Source organism: Chanodichthys erythropterus, chromosome 18, assembly GCF_024489055.1.
Source record: "Chanodichthys erythropterus isolate Z2021 chromosome 18, ASM2448905v1, whole genome shotgun sequence".
Lineage (NCBI taxonomy): Eukaryota > Metazoa > Chordata > Actinopteri > Cypriniformes > Xenocyprididae > Chanodichthys > Chanodichthys erythropterus.
Window position 1 is genome coordinate 31874057 of NC_090238.1, and position 20693 is coordinate 31894749.

Consider the following 20693-nt stretch of genomic DNA (forward strand, 5'->3'; position numbering starts at 1 on the left):
AATTTTTTATTCTGGCATTATTTTATAACATCATATATCAACATAGTGCAAAATGGTATTAAAATTATGTGTAGAAGTCGTTGCTTTGTTATGAGAAATAATGTCCGGAAAAATGAATTTCATTGATGTCATTCGGAGTAACCAATATAAAGGGACCATCAGACACCTGCAAAGGACCACACGGTTGTGAAGCAAAATAACTAACTCTCTTTTAACTATTTGAAAAATTCATGTTTTCACTTGCTCATATGCATGTCCCTAAACATCAGGTCATTCGGTACAACCGCTATAAAACATGGAAAATGATATAGTATTTTAAAAACTATTTTAAACACTAAATATAAAATGTTTGATTGTCCTTTTGCTAGCTAGCTAGATATCAGCCTGTTAGCATTGCTTGAAAATATCGTCATTCGGTAAAGCCAGACTTTTTTGGTGACAAATTTTGTCCATCTTAAAAAATGACAAAAGCTGTGTTAATTGATTATAAAAACCACAATCTCATTGTTAACACTTAATAAAACTTCAAAATGAATTATCTCTCCATTATGTTGTTTTTTTTACACTTTTAAAAACCTTATTCATCAATGATTATTAAAACTTAATCTAAAAGCAAATTCAAAATATTAAATATTATAATAATATACAAATAATTCTGATATCATGCAGAAAATACCATTTTATTTTAGGTGAAGAGACATATTTGCAAATTGTCCAGTTACTTTATTGTTAAGCCAAACTCAACATCAAAACGGATTTTGGTGTCAATAATTTAAGTAAATGGATTGACTAATAAGAAGGGTGCAGTGTTTCAGGGAACACATTTTAATGTAGTTGAGATGAAATACTCATTGTTCATTATCAACACATAATCTGTCTCTAGATTATAGTCTGTCTTTTTCTTTCCAAATCCTCTCAATTAGACCTAAACCAAACCTCAGTGGAGATCTTCAAAGTGAATTTAAGAGAAAAGGTATTGATTTAAGAGTCCTAGGCAGACCTGTATTGAGTCAGAACCTGAACTGACTAACAATTAGATCCCTGCTTGTTATGGGTTCTTTAATAATAGACATCTGTATTAAGACTATCTGAAAATAAATCTCTACATATTACACAGCTTAATGCCTTCAGGCTGTAATCTATCATTGTGATAAAATCTGCTGTATTTCTTGTGTGCGAGTAAACAGCCAAAAAGCCACTTATAAAGAAGTACACAAAGAAAAATATTTCTTAGGCAGCATAAAGTTTAGTAAAGCAGTCAGAAAAAAGCAATGACATACGGTAAAATGGAGTGATTAGTTATAATGTTTCTACAAAAATACAAAAGGATAAAAGAAATCAAGTGAATATAATACATTAAAACTATACCGCTATTCTGTGTTAATGATAACTTATGTGTTGTTTTGTGTTTTGAAATAGTAAAAAAAGAACGAAAATATGAGATGTACAAAACAAGAATCAATATGATAGCTGCTTTTGAATATTATTTACAACACTAAAAAGCCAGTGCATAAACATTCTGAAAAAAATATAGCATTTAAAACAGGAAAATTGCATGGCATCTTAATAATCACTGAACTTGGCAGTTGTCGTTTTGTTTTGGAGAGGCACTGAGCCGTTCATGTTTCTCAGGGGTCTTCTTGAAGCCGCAAGAGCGCCTGCTCATTTTCTGCTCTGTCACAGGGTTTTCACAGCTGTTTTCTCGTGGACTGTTGGCGAGTGGAGATGATACAGCCATATTGCTCAGGATTGCCCTAGGAGCCTGGACCTGAAAGCACAACATGAGCATAATGTTAGAAGAGAGCAACGCTGGTCTGTCAAAAATGCCCAGCAGCAATATCAATGTTCAAAAACAACTCGTACTGTACATCTCTCTGGGTGAAGTGCCAAGTGCAAAATGTATATATATATAAGATGTTGCAATCAATCAATCTTCTGTCCTCTCCTAACCCTTGTCCTATACTCAGCATGTATTTTCTGGAGAAGAACCAGTGCTGAGAAGTACTTGAAAATTGGCTGTGCTGCAAGCTGACTAATGGTTTGCTCATCCCGGCTTGCATCTGTTTCATTCAAAGTTTAGTTGTTGGTTTTTCTGACATATTATCTATTAATTAGGGCTGTCAATTTTATAAAAATCTTTTGAGGGAATTAATTACATGATTTATTAATCAAATTGTGTATACTGTACATATAAACATCCCTTTTTCCTGGATACTGTATTTTTAAAATAATTTTGTAAAATCCATAAGCTTTAAAAATCATTATTAGAAAGTAGGTTTTTCATGCTTATTCAGTGAACCATAAACAATCATTGCACATTGACAGTTAAAGTCACAGTCAGAATAACTGACAGAGGCTGCATCCGAAAACTAAAAAATGCTGCCTTTGGAGGATGCATTCCAAGGTAGGGAGGCATTAAGGCACATCTGAATCCAAAGTAAGTTTCAATTCCTGTCTCAGGAGATGCCTTCATCTGATCGATTTCTGAAGGCAGCATAGATGTATCCTTTGCTGCCTTTGATATCCCACAATTCAATGTTTTCCATTCTGTGACAGTTGAGCTAAAAATTAAATATGGCATCTGAAAGTTGCAGTTGGTGGTCAATTTGTCTGTAAATGTATGTTTTTGACCATTGTTTTCCACTTTTGATGTCATTTTTAGCAAGAAATTACTATTGTAGTACTTAAATATTTGCTTAGTTATCACCAAATCTCACTCTATTATACTTTAGATCATTAAACCTTTATGCTGCCTCAGAAGTCTGTCCAAAATTAGTTTCGTGAGGTACCTTTGTGCGCAAACACTTCCTGCAAAGTCAGTGCCTGATAGGGCAGCGAGGCAACAAGTCAGCTGCTTAAGTTTTCAGATGCAGCCACAGATTGTAAGAGCTTTCTACGGACTGAAAAATAAAAGAATGATGGCCAGGGTCCCTCTTCACCTGTGAGTAACATCTCACAGCAAGAACTGGCAGATCTGCAGCAGTCCATGAGGATGTTACGGAGACCCTAAAACAGGAGTGTCCAAGCTTGGTCCTGGAAGGCCAATGTCCTGAAGAGTTTTGCTCCAACTTGCTTCAATACACCTGCTTGGAAGTTTCTAGTATGCCTTGATTAGCTGGTTCGGGTGTGTTTAACTGGTTGGAGCTAAACTCTGCAAGACAATGGCCCTCCAGGAGCAGGATTGGACACCTCTTCCCTAAAGTGACCTTTGATAAAGCAAAAAAAAATAAATAAATAAATAAATAAAAATAAATGCACACATGAGAAACTTTTTGCATGCTCACGAGAAACTTTGGCGTTACAATTTCCTTTGTGCGTCACAGCCATTTTACTATGATGAAAACAGGAGTATGAATGCACATGAATTAATAAAGATACAGCTGCTTGTCATTCGTTAGGCCACTGTACCTCTAATATTACGGCCTTGTGTCTGCTTTAACGCATCCTTCGTGACGGCCATGAAATGGGCTGATGGTGCAATACGGCTGTGTGCATTGTCCTATTTGCCAAGTTCAAGGGTCCATAAAATAAAATATTGATACATTAAAAGTGCTCAAAATTTGGCTTTTGTGAAGGCAGTGTGTCATATTTCAAGGCCTTATGTCTGCTTTAACAAATTTAACTTTCTGAAGGGAGAGGAACTGTGCCACAAAATGGTCTGATGGTGCAATAGGTGGCTCAGTGTGCATTGTTTTTTATGAACCATTAAACTTAGTGTGCATATAGGACATTGGTACAGTTAAATATATTCAAACATTTGGATATCAGTAGGGCAGTATATTTATATTGTCCCACAGCCAATTAAAAATATTGGTATAATAAAATGTGCTAAAATTTCGAATTTCACAAAATCAAAACACCCTTTATTAAACTACTTCAAATTTAATGCATCCTTACTGGTGGTGGAGAACTGCTGAGTTTCTTCATTTAATTCTAACAGTGTTTATTGCTAGCAGAGCCATAGACATAAAGGACTTTAGAAAAAGTGTTGTGTTATATAAAAGAGGAGGCTCATGAATCAATAAATGACAAGCAAATAAGTAGCTGGATTCAGCCTTGTACTACACAGACTGCTCTTACAAAATTCAAAATTTGACCACTTTTTAAATCAGCCCAATGCATACAGCCATATTGCCTTTCAGCCCATTTTTACACGTGGTTTCAAGGATGCCACAGGGGAGACGTTAATGTGGACATAAGGCCGTGATATTATAAGCCATGACAGGTACACTGGACCCTTGAACCTGGCTTTATGGACCCTTGAACTTAGCAAATAGGACAATACACACAGCCATATTGCACCATCAGACCATTTTATGTCACGGTTTCTTGCCATCACAGAAGATGTGTTAAAGCGGACATAAGGCAGTGATATTAGAGATACACTGCCCCAGTGAAAGGCAAATTTTTATTAAAATCTTTATTAATTTACTGTTTTCTTCATAGTAAAATGGCAGTGACGCACAAAGGAAATAAGTTATACTATACATAAACCAGAAATTTTAATGTGAGCATGCAATACTTTCTCATGAAAATGTAATGGTTTCTCATGTAATAGTTTCTCTAGTGTTAACATGCATATTGTTTACATCTTGTGGCAATACTATTGAAGCAGTGATCATTTTAACGGTTACATATTGCAATTGCCTCACATTCTTGTCTCACAAAAAGGGACAAATAATTTTTTTGTTAATCAACATTTCGCTGAAAGTGCTAATGATCTTGCTTAACTTGTCCTGAACCTGGATTATCTCTTTAAATTGACACATGGAGGCAGGAATGAAGATCTTTGGATTTTATAAAAGCTTAACTATATCCTGAATCAGGTATTCAAGGTGGTGAAGGGTATTTCTGGGAAATATGAGTAACTCTGCAGCATGTGGTCTCCACCTCCCTTTGAATTCTTGAAGCATAAATGGGAAAATCTCCAGGAAATGGTGACCTGGGGTAAGGTGACATGATCAGAGCTACAGAGGAAGTTCAAAGCTGACAGGAGAACTTTAATGCCTCAGAGCACTTAAGTCTTTCCATCTAATCTGAAATGTCATGCACAGTTTCATCTAGAAATGCTTTCATGGTCAGTAACTTTAAGAGTGGCATAGTGAGTTAACTACAGACTGCGGATACATTTTCTAAAAGGTCTATGACGCCCTCCTGTGGTTAAAGACTGAGGAAAGACTATGTTTTCAGCTACACAATGAGAGCTTTTAATGGCAAATAAACCTCTCATGGTTTGTATTCCCCCATTTTTGTTCTTAAAATAACTTAAAAATGATTATATTATATGTATATTCTTTGTATTTAAGGATAAAATGTTCAGGTTTGTAACTATTTTGGTCTACTATTAAAATATGGTATTACTGCACTGCTAATACTGTTGGCTGCTTAGACTAATTGTTTGTTTTTCCAAATGTGTAAGTTGATTCATTTACTCCCAAGCATTCAAAGCCACAGATTTGTTCACGAAACATCACTGTGTGCTGGAGTTCTGCTGTGGCATTAGTTGGAACTATTATTTAATTGCAAAATAGAGCAAACAATATTGACAATACTGTGTTTAAAACGTATATCACTTAATATTACCCTTTTGTTTGTTGCTGAAAAATTGCATTCTTGCTCATATAATATAAATTATACTAAAAACAAGAACTCACACAGGGAATGTTTTTGTATTGAAGAGAGTTTGTTTTTTAAATAGATCTCTATGCACAGTCTGTGTCTATTGTTCGTCATGCTAGTATGTGTTAAAACCCCACTTTTACCAAGGTACATTGTCGAGAACGGTTTTAATAGTATTTTAAGGTGGGGTAGAATTAAATTAACAGCAAATCTCAGCATTTTGTACCCCAGTTTGGTCTAGATAAACAAATCTTAGTTTTTCACCAATCCAGTATCCGTTTTGCTGATTTTTGACACGTTGCGTGAAACGCAATCTTGCTTTGACTGATTGTATAAAGAGTAGAAGTGTAAGCCCTTCTAAGCTGTTAATAAATATAATTTAAGAAGTATTATTAGATCTTACTATTTACAAGTGGACAATGCAATATTGTCATTGGAAGATTAATATATATATACAGATTTTAATATTTTCACCAAGGATTTAGACAAACATTCATGGAATCAATACTATCATCATCATCATCATCATTAGGGCTGGGTATCGTTCAAAAATTTTCGATACCGAGACGATACCGATACCTTGACTTCGATACCGATACCTAAACGATACCTTTTTCGGTACCAGTTTTATAAAATCTGTTTAAACAAGATTACATAACCTCAAAAAAATCTTTGGTTTTATATTTTAACTTTGTTGACTTTTTATCAGACTCAAAGACTCATCTCCTGAGCCACTGCGGGGAATAAAAAAAGCACAAATTAACAAAATTTACCCAACACAATAAATCAGTGCAAATAGTTTTAATAAAGTTTAGTTTTCAATGCAAAAAATTAAGTATGTGAGGCTCTTTTTAAATCACTCAGCAATTGTTCTTCAAAAAATTTATTATTATTAACAAGATCAAAGCGGAAGTAAGAGTGACGCAAGTTCGTTTCGTCTTACCGTGAAATAAGAGTTCTGTGTCTTCATTAAAATCAACACATTAATGATTCATCTCTCATCCACCCGCAATTAATTTGAATGTTATTTTTTTATTACTTGGCCCGACCCGCAGATTATCCGCAGTATCAGGAGGACGCTGATACCCCTTTTTCAGCAGAATTGTTCGCGTTCTGGAGCCAGAGGCAGAGCCTGTGCTCGTGCAGGCGAACGAGCCTGTCACGAACCGGTCGCGTGTTTCCATAGACTTGAGGGACGAACGCTGATGTAAAGCTGCTGTGTGTTGTACCTGTCCATAACTAGTCTAAAAAACATTGCGCGTACCGCTGTTTCTGCAGGCAAGTGCTACACTTTTGTTTTCTGTTAACAGTATCTGTAGTGAACCGGCTGCTCACATAAACAGCCGTTTCTCACCCGTCCATTCGGAGATAAACTGAAAACGAAACCGTTGATTCAATCGCCCTCTCGCACATAGGGTCTCTCTCGCGCGTATAGTTTTATATATTTAGATATAAATAACAAAGTAGCGCAACATTACTTGCTCCTCAACGAGACAGCGAAAGCATTTCTCCGCCCCTCTCCTCGGCTCCATTCTGAGGTACCGAAATTTGGTACCGAATGACAAGACACTTTTCGATACTCGGTAGTATCGAGGCAGTTCGATCGGTACCTAAAAAGTATCGAGTTCGGTACCCAGCCCTAATCATCATCATCATTTTGCATTATATTTTACACTTATTCAAAGTAAAAGTTTATAATGAATATGAGAAGATAGAGTTTCTTAATCATTAAGTTGGAAAGATGTAGTTGGTTGTGGTTGCAGGAAATACACAGGTAGTTCTACTCACTGTGTTTGATTTTCTGCCATCTGCTGTCTGTTTGGAGATTTGCACAGGATGTTCTGCTGAAACAAAGCTCTGCTGAGCCGCAGTCGTTCGGGCGGCCAGACGAGGGCTGCAGCGCTGCGCTGTAGTTCTGCGAACGATGAATGGGCTCATCTCTCCAACTGGAATATCCGCAAAACCTGTAAAGAACAAAGTGATGCAGAGGTATAAAAATAGCAATCAATGACTTCTTCCTTCGATTGTGATAGTTTCATGGAGCACAACTCACATATAAATGTTGATGTGTTGCCTTGATGTGGAAAGCTGTGCCATGAGTACAACGAAAGGCAAACTGTGATAACCTCTCACCTTTCTGAACAAGTTCAGGCAAACCCTCTGGTCTGAAATCCTCATCATCTTGTGTGGCTTTAGGTGTGGCAGCCGCAGCTTTCAGTCTCTTGGTGATACTGTGCAGGGCTTCCTGTGCTTTGCTGGGGGTATCATCCGCTGCTCTTTGTCTCTTTCCTGCTGGCACGCTCTTGGTGTCTTCCACTGGCTTATTGTTCTCCATGTCACTCTTCTCAGGCCTCAGGGACCTCCTGCTCTTGGGTGTCTTTGTCTGGGTGCTCAACTGCTTGACCTGGCTCTTGAGGCTTTCATTGGTCTCTTCCAACTTGTGAACTTTGACCATGAGGCTGCAGTATCGGTCCATGCTGTCGTCCGCCTCACGGCTCTTTTCCTCCAGAGCTTCCTTCAGCTCCTGTAGTTCTTCCTGCAGGGCATCACTGCTGCCATCACCTGTTAAACATGAAAGATGCTGTAAAAATTATTTTATAAAAAAAGGGACTGTCTATCTGTCTTGCTTTAAAGTGATGTACTGTGTTCAAAAGTCTGAGATTACATGTAAAAATGCTTGTACTTTGCTTTTATTTTTATTTAAAAAACATGAAAAGAAAAAAAAAAGTCAGATGTGAAATTCCTTGATAAAAAGGAAAAAAAAGAAGACAGTCCAATGCAAGTTAAGTTTACCATGTTCTCTTGAGTTTTGTCCATACCTTGTTTCTGTGAGGCCTGCAGTGCTGCTATCTGTTGTCCCTGCTGCTGAAGTTCTTCCTGAAGTGCCTGCTTCTCAGTCTCCAGCTGTTTGCATGACTTCATCCACAAATTGATCTTACTCAAAGCACTGTCCTTCTCTTTGGACAAGCGCACAACCTTTGAGTCTAACTCTGCCTACAGGGACCAAGACCAATAAACATAAAAGTTAATTACTTTACTACATCTTAAATATAGAATGACAGTTGTGTCCAAAATAATGAAAAATTAACAGAAACAACAACAACAAAACAATACCTTTTCATTTTCACAAAATCCCAATTTATTTTGTAACTCCTTTAAGGCAGACTCCACATCTGCATTTTGAGACTTGAAGCTATTGAGGTCAGATAGATACTGTGCAGCCCTTTCTTCAACCACCATCTTTTCTTCCTTCAGTGCATTAATCTTCATCTCATGCTATAGAACATAACATAAAGTAATAAAAACAACAATATATATTATCAATTGAATTCAACATTTCACAATAAGGCTAAATAAATAAAGTTATTATGCATTATGTTACCGCATTGTTGCAATATTACATCTGCCCACCTGCTGCTGTACATTTTTCAGGTTCTCCTCATGTCTCCTGTTATTTTCCTTCATCTGAACATCATGACTTTCTTGAATATCAGATACATTTTTCTGCAGACCATCTTTCTCTATTGTCAATGCTTCCAAGCCAAGCTGAAAGGTGCAATGAAAATGTAGTGTAAGCAGAGACTGAACATCAATGAAGCCAGTGTAAATCATGGTGAAGGAAAATTCTTACCTTGTACATTTCGATTTGTTTTTGAGACTCCTGCAGTTGACAAGTCAACTGATTTTGATTAATCTCCAATACATTATGCCTTTCCCTTGCCTCAGATAGTTCTTGCTGATGTTGCGTGTGGAGGTGCAAACTGCTCTCATGTAGTGCACTTAACTGAAAATGAATGCAAATAAATGAATAGATGTGAAATGAAAATGAGGGGAAAAAAATAAACAGCTAAAGGTGATGAAAAAAAAAACCTTTTCTGTAAGTTCTGAGTTCATGAGCTTCATTGCATCAAGTTGGCTCTCGAGCTGTTGGATATTGCTCTCTAGAGAAGTGACATTTTTCTGCATGACCTCTATCTTGGAAGACTGCATATGAGTCTTCTCCTCCAGCTGTGCAATAGTAGACTGTAACTCAACCTTGTCCTTTTGCAATTCATCACGCTCTTCCTGAATTGAAGATAGCACACGCAGCTCATCTATTTGTGACTGAAGTTGGGCGTTTTCTTTGCTAAGCTCCTGCTGTCTGTTTTCAAAGTCTTCCAAGACTGACTTGTTGGTTGAACAAAGCTCCGCCTGACACCTTTCATATTCAAAGACTCTCTGGGCAAACTCTTTGTTTTCAGATTGCAAAGACAGCAACTGAGAGGTCAAATCCTGTGCTTTCAGTTCTTTCGATTTTACCTCTGTTCGACAGAGTTGAAGTTCCTCCTCCATGGCACCAACTTTAAATTGGAAGTCTGTGATCATTTGTTGCTGGTTCACTGTTGCCTCTTCGACAGATTTAAGCTTTTCAGAAGCTGCTTGATTGGACAACTGCAATTCCTCAATTAGGCTGTTCTTTTGCTGAAGTTCTTGCTCAAGTTTATACTTCTCCTCCTTGAGATCCTTCAGCTCGGTGACCATCTCTTCAATTTTCTTGGTAAGCTCTTGCTTTTCAACCTGTATTTCCTCAAGCTCAGCTTTGGCACTCTCTGCTTGAAGAATGGCATCCTCAAGATTCTGTTCAGAAAGTTCTTTTTCTCTCTCAAGCTTTTCAATGTTGTCCTGAAGAACATCTGCCTTCCTCTGTGCAGCTTTGAGCAGCTGACTCATGTGGTTCTTTTTCCGTTCATCAGATTCAATTCGTACTTTCAGTTTTTCAATGCCCTGTCTCATCTGTGCTACTTCTTCCTGAGTAGAAATCAACCTGGAGGCTATTTCACCTTTCTCCAAGAGGGACGATTCAAGGGACTGGGACAGCCTGACATTCTCATTCTCAAGTGAATGGATTTTGGAAGACATGTTTTCAGACTCTCTTGAAGCAAAATTCTCATCGTTCTTTAAACTGTTCAATTCACTTAACAAAATTTTATTGTCTTCAGACAAAAGAGCCACTGTATTCTCAAAGTTTTGAGACTGTTGAATTAGTTGCTCTTTTTCGCTCCTTAGCACATCAATTTGGTTAGATGCAGCTTCGTTTTGCCTTTTCCCTGCCCTAATGTCCTCTTCTAGTTCTTTTATAAGTTCTCGTGTATCGGTCTCTCTCTTCTCCAGAAGCTCAGCCTTTTCTTTCCACTTCATTAAGGAGTGATTTTCACTTTCCCTTTCATCAGCACACAAAATAAGCTCTTCTTTAAGTCGCCCACCTTCTGCCATAGTTGTATTAAGTTGTTGTTCAAGGCTGCAATTTGTCCTCCTAGCTGCTTCAAGCTCTGCTGCTTGCCTTTGTTTCTGTTCTTGTATCTCCTCTATGTCAGCCTCCATGGACAGGATGTGCTTCTCTAAATTGGCCTTTTCAGAACGCACTCTTTTTAGTTCGCTCTCAATCTGGAAAAATTTCTCATCCCACTCACCTTTTGCCATCTCTAAGCTTTCCATCATCTCTATAACATCCGAGAGCTGGCATTTGGAGGTCTGTAGCTGTAGTTCCAATGAATCAATCTCTATTTTCAACTCTCCAATGTGATTGTTCAGTTTCTGGTTTTCTTGACTGACAGACATCAATTTGCCTGTGCTGTTTGTCTTTTCTATTTCCATTTCACGGACTTTGCCCTCCAAGTCTGAGCACAAATGTTTTCTAATTGCCATTTCAGATTCCAAGACTTCAAACTGGGATTGCAAATGTTGAATCTCCTCTTCTCGCATCTTTAGAGTTTCCTTAAGTGATTCGAGTTCCACAAGTGATTTTTCACTTTCCTGTCTAATATCTGGAGTGGAGTCTGACTGTTCAGGATGATGCATTATGTTTTCCTGTGCTTCAGGTGTCATTTTTTCCATTTCCTGATCAAGATGAAAAAATGTTATAAATACAAATGAAGAGAAATGACATCAAATAGCTTTTTGATATCAGCAGTGCTGTAAACCTATTTTACAGAGGTACATTTTCAAAATGCAACAATTTAAAGGGGAACTGTCATTTTCTAGGTTTTTTTTCATACTGATGGGATGATTGTAACATCACACAGAAGGAAGTTTTCAGTTCACTAATGCAATTGTAAAAATGTGCAGATCAAAGCCAGTCATAATTTATTTCACAAGTGAAATTCACATTTGAGTCAGCAATTTAACTGATAAAATTCATAAAATCTAATATTACATTGTGAGATAAATAGGTTACCTGCGAGGAGGATGATGATGCAAGGTCCAATTCCTGCATTTGCTGCATGGTTGTCTCCAGTTGTGAGGACAAGATCTCTGTGTGTTGTTTTTCTTCTCTGAGTTTGGCCTCCAACTCATTTTTGATATTGAGCATTTGCTCCTCCATGCTCTGAAGCTCTTTAGAATGCTGTAATTTGAGTTGCTCTATTTTAACCCCAGTTTGCTCCTCCATGGTTCTGACAGTCTCCTTAAGAACATGAGATAACTCCTCAAGCTCCCTGGATTGATTTTGCATTAGCTCTTTCAGTGTTAATTGTTTGATATCCTCATCTGATGACAAGGATGTTTGGGCCTCTTCTTGTGAATTAAGCTGCTCTCCATGTGATGAAATATTCAGAACAGAAGTGTCTTCTTCAAAGGGCAAAATAGATGTGTTGGCAAATGCCATTTCACAAATATCTTGGTCATTCTCATATGCGATTTGCTCTTTATTAATTGTGTCTGCATCAGAGTCTGAAGCAATATTCTTCTCAGACTGAAGCTGTTCTATGTGAGTTTGCTGTTCTGCAATCTGAGACAGCAGACAATCATGTGCCTGCTTTATTTTTTCCATTTGCTCCTGAGAATTCTGAGCATCTGCTTTTAATTCCTTGATATCAGATTCCAACTTTAGTTTTTGTTCCATAAGATGGTTGTGCATTGCTTCAAGGTTTGCCCGCTTGCAGTTCTCTTGCTCTAGGGAAACTTTAAGTTTTTCATTAGTTACACGGAGAGACTCCAACTCTGTGACCAATGCAGAACTAGACTGTTGTTCCTTTTGTGTTTCCTCCAAACATGCTGATAGTTGTGACACTTCAAGTACACTCTTTGTATAGTCGTCTTTGACGGACTCAAGCTCTGCTTGTAGGGTGGACCTCTGGGCCTCACTCTCACCTAACTTTGCTTCAAGAACACTGATGTTGCCTTGCAGCTCCTCTACTTGTGCATCAAAGGAATTGATGCAGGTTTCATTATCTTCAAGATCCATCTGCAACATTTCAAGCTGTACTTTGATTTTGCTCATGTTCATATTTTTTTCATTCAATGTCTCTAATGCTTTAGCTTGCTCAGATTGAGCCTCCTGAAGTTTGTTTTTCAAAGATTCAATCTCACAAGATTTTGCATTTTCTTGGCTTTTCAGAACGACCAAAGCAGCTCTGAGACTTTCTATCTCCTGCTCATGCGGAAATGCATTTTGTTTCAAGTCTTCAAGTTCCTTTGCTACTTTCTGATAGGAATCAGTGACCTCCTTGAGTTGGTCCTTTGATAAGTCAAGATCTTGCTTCAGCTTTACCTTTTCGAGAACAGTCTCCTCTAGGTTTTCTGAAGCATTTCTGGCCTCCAAACATTTGCTCTGTAATTCTGCCTCAAGGACACTGATGCGCTCCTCTAAACTCTTTTGTTTTTTCAAATGAGTTTCCATTTCAGAGACATAAACTTCAGATTCCTTGTTATGTCTCTCAGTGAGCTCCTTGATACTTGTCTCTAATAAAGCTTTTTCTTCAGATCTGTCTAGTAATTTTTTTTCCAGACTTAAATTCAGCTCTACAGAAGTGTCAAACCTTTTCTGAAGACTTTCTAGGGAATTCTTTAGTGTGGCAGACAAATGATTTGAAGCCTCAAGCTCACTTTGTATTAAAGCAATCTTTTCTGCCATGACATCTTTTTCAGCAAGTGCTTCTGTCATTATGGAAACCTGTTTAATGTGATTTTCTTTCTCTAGGCAAACAACATCGTGAAGTTTTTGAAGGTTTTCATACTTCTCAGATAGATTGTTTGCTTTATTTTCAATCTCTTGTTGTTTTACTTTAAGTTGTGCGTTATCCTGCTCTAAGCTTGATGCTTTCCTTCTTTCTTCTTCTATATCTTTTGCAAGATTCTCAGCTTTTGTCTTCTGATTTTCCAACTCAGTGGCGGTCTGAACTTGTAGTTCCTTTATTTTTTCTAAGGAACTTCTGGTTTCTTCTGCCTCAGAAACAAGACAATTAAACTGCTCTTTGAGAGAACAGAAAGACTTATTCTTTTGTAGCAGAGATTCAACTTCATGAATAAGATCTTTTTCCTTCTTTTCTACCAAAGACACTTTCTCTACTAGATCTTCTTTGACTTTAGAAAGATCGTCAAGCTTTTCTTGAATATCTGCATTTAAATCTTTTTGAGACTTTAGGTCTGATTCCAAGAGGGCAGTATTCTCAAGAACCTCCTGCAGGGATGTTTCCACATTCAGTTTTTCTTGTTCCAACTGATTTTTTTGTGCAAGGCGGTCTTCGCATTCTTTAGCCAACATGTCTTTCTCTTCTTTGAATTTCTCTAGCTCCTGCTCTCGCAAGGCAAAGGATTCCTGAAGATGCTCAATCTCAGTTCTGTTCAGTTCAATAATGGAGTCCTTTGATTTAACCAAGTCGCAAGCACTTTCATATTCTGCAAGGAGTTGACCATGGGCCTGCTCCATTCCTTCAACCTTACTTGTTTCTTGATGCAGTTTAGTTTCAAGCTCGCTCACCTGCTCCTGCATTAGAGTGATTTGTCGCTTCAAATTGTCCATCTCCTTATTATGTTTTTGATGTGTCTCACTAAGCTGTTGTTGAAGCTCCTCATACACTCTACCCTTTTCCTCCAGCTCCACACATTTTATAAGCAGTTCCCCTTTGAGTGAATCAATCTGACCAGATAGGCAAATCTTTTCATTTTCTAAATCTTGCATCCTTTTCTGAAAGCCATCATGAGCATCACTGAGGTCAGCCTTGTCTTTCTCCAGATTTGCAATTTTATTCTGCATTTCCTGATGGTTCGATTCAGTGTTGTTAATCAACTGTTCCTTTTCATTTTTCCACTCCATAAGAACCTCATACTCTTTCTTCATCTCAGCAACTTCTTTTTGACAGGAGTTTGAGGTCATTTTAAGGTCTTCATTTTCTTTCTCCACAGCACAAATCTTATTAGTTTTGAGTTCAACTTCATGAACTAGTTTTTGCAACTCATTCTGAGTCTTCATATTCTTTGCTTCTGTTTCACCCAGAATTTTCTTGACATTTTCCAATTCTTCAGATGATGATGCAATTTGGCGGTCCATTTTTTTGCGAAGCTCAGTCAGTTCTTCACTCTGGGTTTGTGTCTTAACTGAAAGTAACAAGTAAAAATTATTAGAGTTTTTTTTTTTATGTTTTAAATTTTATAATGTAATATTGAAAATTTACTAGTGAGATTTATTACACTTTTAAAACATACTTTTTAAGTCATCCACCATTGTGCGGCTTTTGGCAAGGTTTTGCTCAATATTTTGTTTTTCCTCTTCCAGTTGTTTGACCCTCTTCATTCCTTGTTCTAACTGACAACTGAGAGTGTTCTTCTCTCTCTGCATCTCCTAAGATGAGCAGAAACAAGACAATTACATGCTTTTAAACTTTAGTCTGCATACTCCATAAAGTTAAATCTATTATTATTAAATGAAAGCAAGCCAACTAATACCTTATCTTTAACAGATACACAAAGAACTTACATCACATTTCTTCTTCAACTCTGCCTCCTTCACTTGACTCGCCTGTAATGCCTGCTCAGACCTGAGAAGTTTCTGTTTTAGCTCTTCCAAATCTTTCTCTAGTCGATTCTTTAGAGCAGTTACCTTTGAAACCAATGGTATTCTGTTGTGATTAACTTGTTAATTAATGGCCAAAATGTGTATAAAGTAATACAAAACAAACAAAGAAAATATACTTAAGAGAAATGTGTTGTTAATAACATTCATAAAACAATATTCAGTTGAATTTTCAAATTACCTTATCCATATCTGACTGCAAAACATTGTAGTCTTTTTTGGCTTGCTGGATCTCCATACTCATTTTATTTTTCACCTGGTTAAATTGCTGATCAAGAGCTTGATGGGAACTTTGAAGTTGTGCAAGTTCCTGAAATGAGTGAGAAGACAAACATTTGATAGTTTCAGCTCATCCAATATGCAGAAATATAAAACAAATGTTAAATTATATTTGACAGTAAGAAAACAAGACCTTTTGACTCTCTCTCTCCTGGTCTTTGATTTTCTGCTCCAGAGATCTATGCACGCTTTCAGCATTATGTCTCTGACAGTTCATCTCCTCTGTTACCTGCTTCAGCTTCATCTCAACTGATGAACACTAAGGAGGCAAGGACAAGATAACTTATTATATACACCTATATAATATGTAGTATAAATGCATTACACGGACCTACTTTACCTTAGAAACAGACTGCTCATACTGGCCTGTAGCCTTTGTGAGTTCATCTCTGGACTTGCTCAGGAGTTTGTCCTTCTCTGCCAGATCTTTCCTGGCCATTTCGAGTTGACTTTGAATTTCACTGAATTTATTAATCTGATTCTTCATATCTTTCTCTTGAGCCTGAAGACGGAGCTCTAACTCAGAGACCCTTGATCTCAGATCTGAGCAATATAAAAATGCACACAAAAAAGCAACAAATATGTGACCTCAAGGCATATGAAGATTATCACTTGTAGTGCTGTATTCAAAAGCATATTCTCAATTACGTAATAAAAAAAAAAATCCATCTGTAAGGTCTGACCAACCTTGATTTATATTCTTAAGCTGTTCCATCTGCTGTGATCCAGCTGTGTCACTTTGAGTGCCTGATGTGAACTGTTGGTGGGGCTTTATTGGGGTGTCATCAAAAGACCATGACATCCCAGAGGGTCCGTTTCTTCTCCTAGATGGTGTCTCCATCACAGTCTGAGACTGATGACTGTGTGTTTGATCTTGCTGCCAAGGGAAAATTGAGGACCCCGTCTGCTGTCTTGCAATGTCTTTATGGCTCACTGCAGACTGGTTCAGAAGCTTCAGGTGTTACAAAAGAGAGTAACTATTAACTATGCATTATTACTATTTAAAAATTGAAGTAAATTATGTCATTTACTCACCTTCATGATGTTCCAAAACAGTAAGACTTTTGTTCATCTTTGGAACACAAATGAAGATTTTTAATGAAATCAGAAAGAATTCTGTCCCTCCACTGATAGTCTACGTAACTACCACTTTGACGCTTCAAAACCTTATTGGTTCTTGCGGAAGTTCAAATGTGCTGCGTAACACAAGAATGAACCTCATTCTTTTTGGTTTTAGCACGTCAAGCAAATATGCTTGAGCTTCCGTTTACCAGAACTGATGTGTGAGGTGATGAATGTTTATATGTGCATAAAAGTCTAAATTAAATCTGTTCATCATATAAAGCGATCGTGTTTTAGTTTTTTACGATCTCTTTATGAACTTTTTGAAGCATCAAAGAGGTAGTTGCACAGACTGTCAATGAAGGGAGAGAAATCTCACAGATTTCATTAAAAACATCTTCATTTGTGTTCCGAAGATAAACAAAAGTATTATGGGTTTGGGACTACATGAAATAACCCTTTAATATAACACCTAGCTACAAGGCTCTTTTCACCAAAAATTTATTTTACTTACTTTTACATGCATGACTTTGATTTCAGCTTCCAACCGCTTCCGCTCCTCAACCTCTCGATTGTACTTTTCCTGTAGTTCACTTATTTTTGAGTCTGAGGATGCAATATTACAGTGTTAAATTATGTTGCATTCATTCTGAATAGCATTTTTATTTTCTACAATTCATATCTTACCTTGTTGCCAATGATTAGGTGTTGCAGGGGTTGCAAAAGTTTTCTGTGGTGTACTAAACTGCTGGATTTCTGAAGAATGTGAAGTTTGGGATCGTTCCAATTCATGCTTATACCTGAATAAAAAACAAGGTTATACAAGGTTATTACACATTTTATAAATAAAAGTTGGTTATCGAATTTTAAAAAAAATAATGATATTATATCGACAACCTTGTCACAACAAAGTATTAAACACAGTCCACTTACTTTTTGACGTCTTGCTCTAGTCTATCAATCTGCTTCTTGCACAAGTTTAGTTGACCCTCCAGATAATTCACCTGTTGCTCCTTTGTTTGGATGTCATGTGTAAGTTTCTGTTTAGTCTTTTCCAGATTTTCACAAGACTCTACCAAAGACTGGTTCTCCCTCTTAAGGGCAGATGCTTCACTTTTCTCACTGTCCATCTGTAGGGAAATACAATACAAAAAATTGAGATATTTAACATTTATCAAGAAGCTATATCTGAGGAAATCCACTCCAATGTATCTCAGGTAACTGACCTTTTGCCTCTGTTTCTGTAAAGTAGCTTCAAGGGAATCCATCTGAAACTGTTTCTGTTGCCTTTCCTTCTTTAACTTGTCAAGCTGCCCTTCAATCTCTTGGATCTTTTGTAAGGCCTTTGCAGGAAGGCCATCCTTCCACTCTTCTACAGCCCAGCTCATACTTACTGAAGACGCTGTGTTGCTCCTTAAAGACACGCTGGCATGCTCTGAACAACGCAATAAGACAGACATTTATTTTATAAAACTCGCTATCAAGCAGATAAAATATTATAGAATCATATACTGTGTATACCCTAACATTGAGATAAAACAGGCTACATATTGGCACAATTGATTATATACAATAGTATACAGTTGTTCTCAAAAGTTTACCCCTTGCAGAATCTGCAAATTGTTAATTATTTTAACAAAATAAAAGAGGGATAATGCAAAATGTGTGTTCTTTTTTATTTAGTACTGTCCTGAATAAGATATTTTGCATAGAAGATGTTTACATGTAGTCAAAAAATAGCTGAATTTATAAAAATGACCCATTAAAAAATTTACATACCCTTGATTCTTAATACTGTGTGTGGTTACCTGGATGATCCACGACTGTTTTTATGTTTTGTGATGGTTCTTCACGAGTCTCGTTTGTCCTGAACGGTTAAATTGACCAACGTTTTTCAGAAAAATCCTCCATATCCTGCAAATTCTTCAGTTTTCCAGCATCTTTTGCATATTTGAACCCTTTCCAGCAGTGACTGTGTGATTTTGAGATCCATCTTTTCACACTGAGGATGACTGAAGGATTCAAACACAACTATTATAAAAGGTTCAAACATTCACTGATGCTCCAGAAGGAAACATGATGCATTAAGAACCGGAGGGTGAAAACTTTTGAACAAGATGAAGATGTCCAAATTTGTCTTATTTTGTTTAAATATCTAATTTCTTCATTTACTACTGCCCTTCGGAAGCTACAGAAGATACTCACATGTTTCCCGGAATACAAATTAAATTTACTTTGATCTTCAAATTCAAAAAGTTTTAACCCCCCCGACTCTTAATGCATCGTGTTTCCTTCTGGAGCATCAGTGAATGTTTGAACCTTTTATAATAGTTGTGTTTGAATCCCTCAGTCATCCTCAGTGTGAAAAGATGGATCTCAAAATCACACAGTCACTGCTGGAAAGGGTTCAAATATGCAGAAGATGCTGGAAAACTGAAGAATTTGCAGGACCTTGAGGATTTTTCTGAAGAACAGAGCTCAGTTTAACTGCTCAGAACAAGAGACTCATGAACAACCATCACAAAACATAAAAACAGTCGTGGATCATCCAGGTAACCACACACAGTATTAAGAATCAAGGCTATGTAAATTTTTGAACGGGTCATTTTTATAAATTCAGCTATTTTTTGACTATATGTAAACATTTTATTTAAAACATCTTATTCAGGACAGTACTAAATAAAAAAGGACACACATTTTGCATTATCCCTCTTATTTTTATTAAAATAATTAACATTTTGCAGATTCTGCAAGGGGTATGTACACTTTTGAGCTCAACTGTACATAATTTAACTGTAAGATACAAAAATGTGTCTCACATTTATTATAAACATTGTCAAATCTACGATTAATTTCAGTTAAATGGAGACTTGAGGATGGTTTTGAACTGATTTTCAGCTTCATCTACTGCATGGTCACCAGTCTGACAGAAAATCTTATGTTGACAAATTATAGTTCACAAAATAATCATATTATACATTTCACACATGCTATAACGTTAGCTATTTAGTTTGCTTGCTATTACCTACTTAAAATGAGGAATTATTATAGATTTATTTATGTGACCGAGTTTACATGTCCATACATCTAGTATTGTAATAACTTAAAAACAGAAAAACTACAGATCTCATCAGGTAACGTATTTTTTTAGACTCATATCAAGTTAAATATAGAAAGAGGACCTTCAGGATGAAAACAGAGTTTGATATCAAGTTACCTGATTTCATTAATATTTTATGGACACAACTGTGAGACCTTATGAGGTTTAAATAATAAAAAATAGCTTCTTCAACCTAGTTTCTTTAAACAATTAAATATTTAGTGTATTTAATCTATATTATAATTATATAAGTAGTTAGTTATGATCTGAGGTGGTTTTAGGTTTAGTGAGTGATATATTTTTATAGAACAAACTAATAAATAATAAATGACATATGTTTTAATGGCAGGTAAAGTTACGAAAAAATGTTTCATATATAAATAAACACGAGGCGACTAGTATTACACATTACTGAATAATATAAATCATCACGCGGAAGGTTTTAAGACATCAAACAAATTACTTTATAATGAGACTTTTGACATCTCATTCTTAACAATGAAATACTGCATTTTACAAAAAATATAATATCTTACCAGAAATAAAGAAAGAACCCCTCACGGTTAATCCGCGACTGATCTCTTGTGTTTTTCTTCAGTTAATGGAGTGAAAAATTCAAAAAAGAGTTCAACATCGTTGTTGACCGAATGCAGCGTCGTCATTGGCGCGTTTGATATGTGACGTAGGAACATTTTGGCTTCTGATTGGACATTCCTGTCCATTCGAATTTAACTCCACCTATTCTTTTATATTTAATTATTTCGGAATTTAAATGAACGACTTCTCGGGTGGATCAGTTAGCTC

At 36.6% G+C, this 20693-nt stretch overlaps 1 protein-coding gene across 2 annotated transcripts; it reads right to left on the minus strand.

Annotated features, from left to right (window-relative positions):
* Positions 1–668: 668 nt before the first annotated feature.
* Positions 669–20474, minus strand: cenpf (centromere protein F). 2 transcript variants are annotated; one of them, XM_067368037.1, is made up of 20 exons: positions 20426–20474; positions 18016–18224; positions 17723–17919; positions 17477–17589; positions 17304–17395; positions 16415–16679; positions 16068–16270; positions 15861–15986; positions 15630–15758; positions 15353–15475; positions 15082–15217; positions 11834–14973; positions 9490–11496; positions 9251–9403; positions 9031–9165; positions 8734–8895; positions 8439–8613; positions 7753–8181; positions 7408–7583; positions 669–1768 (listed from the first exon to the last, which is right to left on the minus strand). In XM_067368037.1, the coding sequence occupies exons 2-20, from the start codon at positions 18175–18177 to the stop codon at positions 1571–1573; spliced, it is 8121 nt and encodes a 2706-aa protein (XP_067224138.1). In that variant the 5' UTR covers positions 18178–18224; positions 20426–20474; the 3' UTR covers positions 669–1570. The 2 variants fall into 2 exon arrangements, with proteins under 2 accessions (XP_067224138.1, XP_067224139.1); XM_067368038.1 differs by lacking the exon at positions 669–1768 and having other exon boundaries at positions 7417–7583; positions 7673–8181.
* Between the last annotated feature and the right edge of the window lie 219 nt (positions 20475–20693).

What these genes read in the sequence shown, in the direction of transcription:
- cenpf (XM_067368037.1), bottom strand. Translation starts at nt 18,177, where the DNA reads ATGAGCTGGGCTGTAGAAGAGTGGAAGGATGGCCTTCCTGCAAAGGCC. An exon ending in ATGAGCAGTCTGTTTCTAAG is followed by an intron (nt 15,987 to 16,067) that starts GTAAAGTAGGTC and finishes TTGCCTCCTTAG; the next exon opens with TGTTCATCAGTTGAGATGAA. An exon ending in AATGGTGGATGACTTAAAAA is followed by an intron (nt 14,974 to 15,081) that starts GTATGTTTTAAA and finishes TGTTACTTTCAG; the next exon opens with TTAAGACACAAACCCAGAGT.